Source organism: Octopus bimaculoides, chromosome 3 (assembly GCF_001194135.2).
Source record: "Octopus bimaculoides isolate UCB-OBI-ISO-001 chromosome 3, ASM119413v2, whole genome shotgun sequence".
NCBI classification, from domain to species: Eukaryota; Metazoa; Mollusca; class Cephalopoda; order Octopoda; family Octopodidae; genus Octopus; species Octopus bimaculoides.
Genome location: NC_068983.1, coordinates 60,191,708 through 60,195,842, shown reverse-complemented (window position 1 = coordinate 60,195,842; position 4,135 = coordinate 60,191,708). Strand labels below are relative to the sequence as shown.

Here is a 4,135-nt window from a genome sequence, read left to right as displayed (position 1 = left end):
TGTAGACTGTGTTGATAGTCGTGTCTTATCTGGTATAGTAATTATACTGTGATACTAAGTGGACGTAATAACAATCCAACCTTTTGAAGATAATAACTCTGTATGACTGGGGGTCGTACCATGCTACAGAGCCATTCTATTGATGAGTTCGGAATATAACAATATCTGTTAGAGCTACAACCATTGTCAAAAGACAAATACAACAGTTGCAAAAGACCACTTTACAACACATGCATACATGGCAATAGCATCAGTGATTCAATGGCTGAGAGTTCTGTGCGTTGGTACTTGTCAAACCTTTCCTGTTTAGATACATACATACAACATATGCGTACTGTTGTCTTAACATTACATGATGGTTGTAAATGAGTATCACCATCAAACAAGCAATGTTTTCATTTCCTGTCTTCAGTGGAAAACATGTCTGGCAGTGGGAAAAAAATTACCTTTTTTTGAATTCGACGTCTGGCCCCCATGCCAACGTCTCCTTCATTGGACACTAAACTTGGCTTGCGAAGACCTGTTGGGGCAAGCGAAAGTGAAATCGTGATGGAACCACTGTTCGAGCGTGATCGTTACCAGCGTCGCCTTACTGGCACGTGAAAAGTCATTCGAGCGAGATCGTTGCCAGTGCCGCTGGACTGGCTCCTGTGCAGGTGGCACGTAAAATACACCATTTTGAGTGTGGCCATTGCCAGTACTGCCTGACTGGCCTTCGTGCCGGTGACACGTAAAAGCACCCACTACACTCTCAGAGTGGTTGGCATTAGGAAGGGCATCCAGCTGTAGAAACTCTGCCAGATCAGATTGGAGCCTGGTGTAGCCATCTGGTTCGCCAGTCCTCAATCAAATCGTCCAACCCATGCTAGCATGGAAAGCGGACGTTAAACGATGATGATGATGATGATGAGGTGGAGGCTGGTGACAGGAAAGGCATCTGACTGTCGAAAACCTGCCTCAACAAATTCCATCGAAACCATACAAGTGTGGAAAAGTGGACATAAAGCCATGTTGATGTAATGTTTGCTCCTCATCTACGAAATGATTTTATAAAAATAGCTTATCAAGTGAAAAAGAAAAAAAGAAAACAACACTTCAGTCTGGATGGATTGAGTAAATGTGAGGGAAATGAGTTCCAAAACACATTGGTTGTAGTGGTATTTCCATAGTTTTTAGCTTCATAAAAGTTATCAGTTTCTAAATGTCACTCCCCGCCCCATCTCTCTTCAGACTTTATTCAAAGGAGTTGCAGTAATTATTGTTTTGTTGTTCTGTTAGAATATCTGTTTCTTTTAATGATAGTTATTTATATGAATTGCTGCTTAGAGCAACATTGATAATTGCTGTATACATTGCTTGCTATCAGTCATTTAACAATAAACTTTAATGGCCTTATCCAGAGTTTATCATTCTGCTCAGTCATTGACTGAGGCTTACAGAATCAATAACACTTTTCACATGAGTTTTTTTTATGTTGATAATGCAACAGTTTATCTTCTCTCCATATAGAGCACTGCCTTTAGTCAAACTAATCGACCACAGGACTTATTCTTTGTAAGCTTGGTACTTATTCTATCGTCGCCTTTTGCCAAATTGCTAAGTCACAGGGACATAAACACCAACATCGGTTGTCAAGCGATGGTGGGGTGGGGAACAAAGACTTGACGCATAAATACATACATAATGTGAAACTCCGAGTAAGTCTTTTGTTATATTTCTGCTGCTTTTAAATAAAGCATATTACTCTACCTTTGGTATTTGAGTACTCTTTTTTTTCCACCTTGTTGCACATTTATGTGCTTACTCCGGTATATATATACACACACACAATGGGCTTGTTTTAGTTTCCGTCTACCAAATCCACTCACAAGGCTTTCGTCGGCCTGAGGCTATAGTAGAAGACACTTGCCCAAGGTGCCATGCAGTGGAACTGAACCCAGAACCAGGTGGTTGGGGAGCAAGCTACTTACCACACAGCCACTCCTGTAGCTATTTCTGCACAATGTTAGTAAATAAATGGGTGCAGTTACTTTAAATCCGACAAGAAGTAATGGAAATTGCTTACTAGTCGGTATCCTAGTTCCAACTAGTTCTGTTTTATGGTTTGGTTGCTACCATTAGAAAAATATCTTTTGCTATAAGACAGAGCAGTCTTAGCTGTATTGTAGGTTCCTGAGAAAATCAAAGCACTGAGCCCTCTTGTATTTATTTATTGCTTGCTTACTTGCTTATGACAGCCAGTCAAAGGTGATGACAGCATTGATCTGAGACATTCCTCCTCCTCCACCTCCAGCACACTGTTTCTCATGGGAGCTGACATGGCTGATGATACAGAATGGGAAGATCCTTTCGCATTGAGGGCAAAGCATACATAGGTCAGAATTGGGCCTCTACACCCAGGAGGCCTTTGGGTAACAGTCTGTTGTTCCAATACTTAAGATAGTACTGCTAAAAGATGCTTGCTCCAATCTCTTTTACAAATATATTTAAGATAATTTTAAGAACTATAATCCATTTTAGTAAATGTATATTTTAAAATTTAAAAAGAAAAAAAAAAGAATTCTTTAAAATCCTTTTGCGACCATATTTCTGCTAACCCTTTAGTTTTCAGATTATTCTGTCAAATGTAATGCTTATTTATTCACATTGTTTTGAATTAACCATAAATTATCTCTTAGCTTTAAAATTTCTGATGATGTGATTATCTTTAGAATGACATTGAAGGGCAGGTGTGAGAAGATAGACATGGTTGGTTTTAATGATAAAGGCTTAAATTACACTGCTTTGTTTTGATTTATTTTGAAATTAAAAAAGAGTTTAGTAAAATAACTTTGTCATTATTTATCTGGTGTGTGAAACATAAACTAACAAAATTTTGTTAAAGTTTTAATTTAAATCACTTTAAAAAACTGAAGTTTGTATTGTTTGACCAAGGGTGGCATTGAAAGGATTAAAATAAGTTTTGATAATGGTTTTCAATTTCTGAATAACAAATTTTCTATTTAATGTTTTTTTTTTTTTTTAATGTAGAATCCTCCGTTGGATTTATACAGTAATCCAAACATGGCTCACCAGCAGTACATTCCGATGCCTGGTCAAGTACCGCAAATGCCACAGTATACTCAGTTCCAACCAATGCCAGGCCAATCACCATATGGCCAACCACCCTATGGATATCCGGTCCCTCAAGGATTTCCTCCTACTCAACGTAAGACGGTTGTTTTTTTTAATTCCTTTGTTCCAAGAATATCTGATTAGTACAGTTAGCTTTGCAAAAAAGAATTTAAATTGTATAAAATTAAGAAAGTATTTGTTTAATGAAATATTTCTTGTTGCCCATTACAGTTGAATAATTAACTACATCATAAAAATTTTAATTAAAAATCTGTTTGTTTCCCAATACTCTTCTAACTTTATCAGTTCTCCTCCTCCTCCTCATTTGCCATTCACTTTTTCATACCTGCATGGGTCAGATGGAATTTCTCAAGATAGAGTTTTTATGGCAAGATGCCCTTCCTGTTGTCAACTTTTACCTGTTTCCAAGTAAGGTAATATTTCCCCCATGGCTAGACATGTCAAGATACACACACACATATGCACACACACACACACACACACACACACACACACACACAAAAGCTTCTTGCAGTTTCCATGTACCAAATCTTCTCTTAAGGCTTTGGTTGGCTTGGGAGTAAAGTAGAAGATACTTGCCCAAGGTGCCATGCTGTGGGACTGAATCCAAAACTACATAGTTGGGAAGCAAGTTCTCAACCACACAGCCATGTCTGCCTATATATATATATATATATTTTATGCACCCTTTTAAAGCCTAGCCAGGCTCATAGGCCCGATTTCCAGGTTTCTATGGCGTATGTGTTCCCCCCAGCTGTACGGGACGCCAGTCCATTGCAATGTTACTCAGGAAACAGGAAGAAAGAATGAGAGAAAGTTGGGGCAAAAGAGTACAACAGGGTTCGCCACCACTCCCTGCCGGAGCCTCGTGGAGCTTTAGGTGTTTTCACTCAATAAACACACACAATGCCTGCTCTGGGAATCGAATCTGCGATCCTCCGACCTCGAGTCCACTGCCCTAATCACTGGGCCACTGCGCCCCCATATATATATATATATA

General features: G+C 38.9%; 1 protein-coding gene across 1 annotated transcript in view; it reads left to right on the top strand.

Annotated features, from left to right (window-relative positions):
• LOC106879429 (peflin) overlaps positions 1-4,135 on the top strand; it is a 30,552-nt gene that overhangs the window by 19,864 nt on the left and 6,553 nt on the right. Inside the window, exon 2 of the mRNA XM_014928984.2 lies at positions 3,031-3,208. Within this exon, the coding sequence (XP_014784470.1) occupies positions 3,031-3,208 (178 nt within the window). The remainder of the gene's footprint in view (positions 1-3,030; positions 3,209-4,135) is intronic.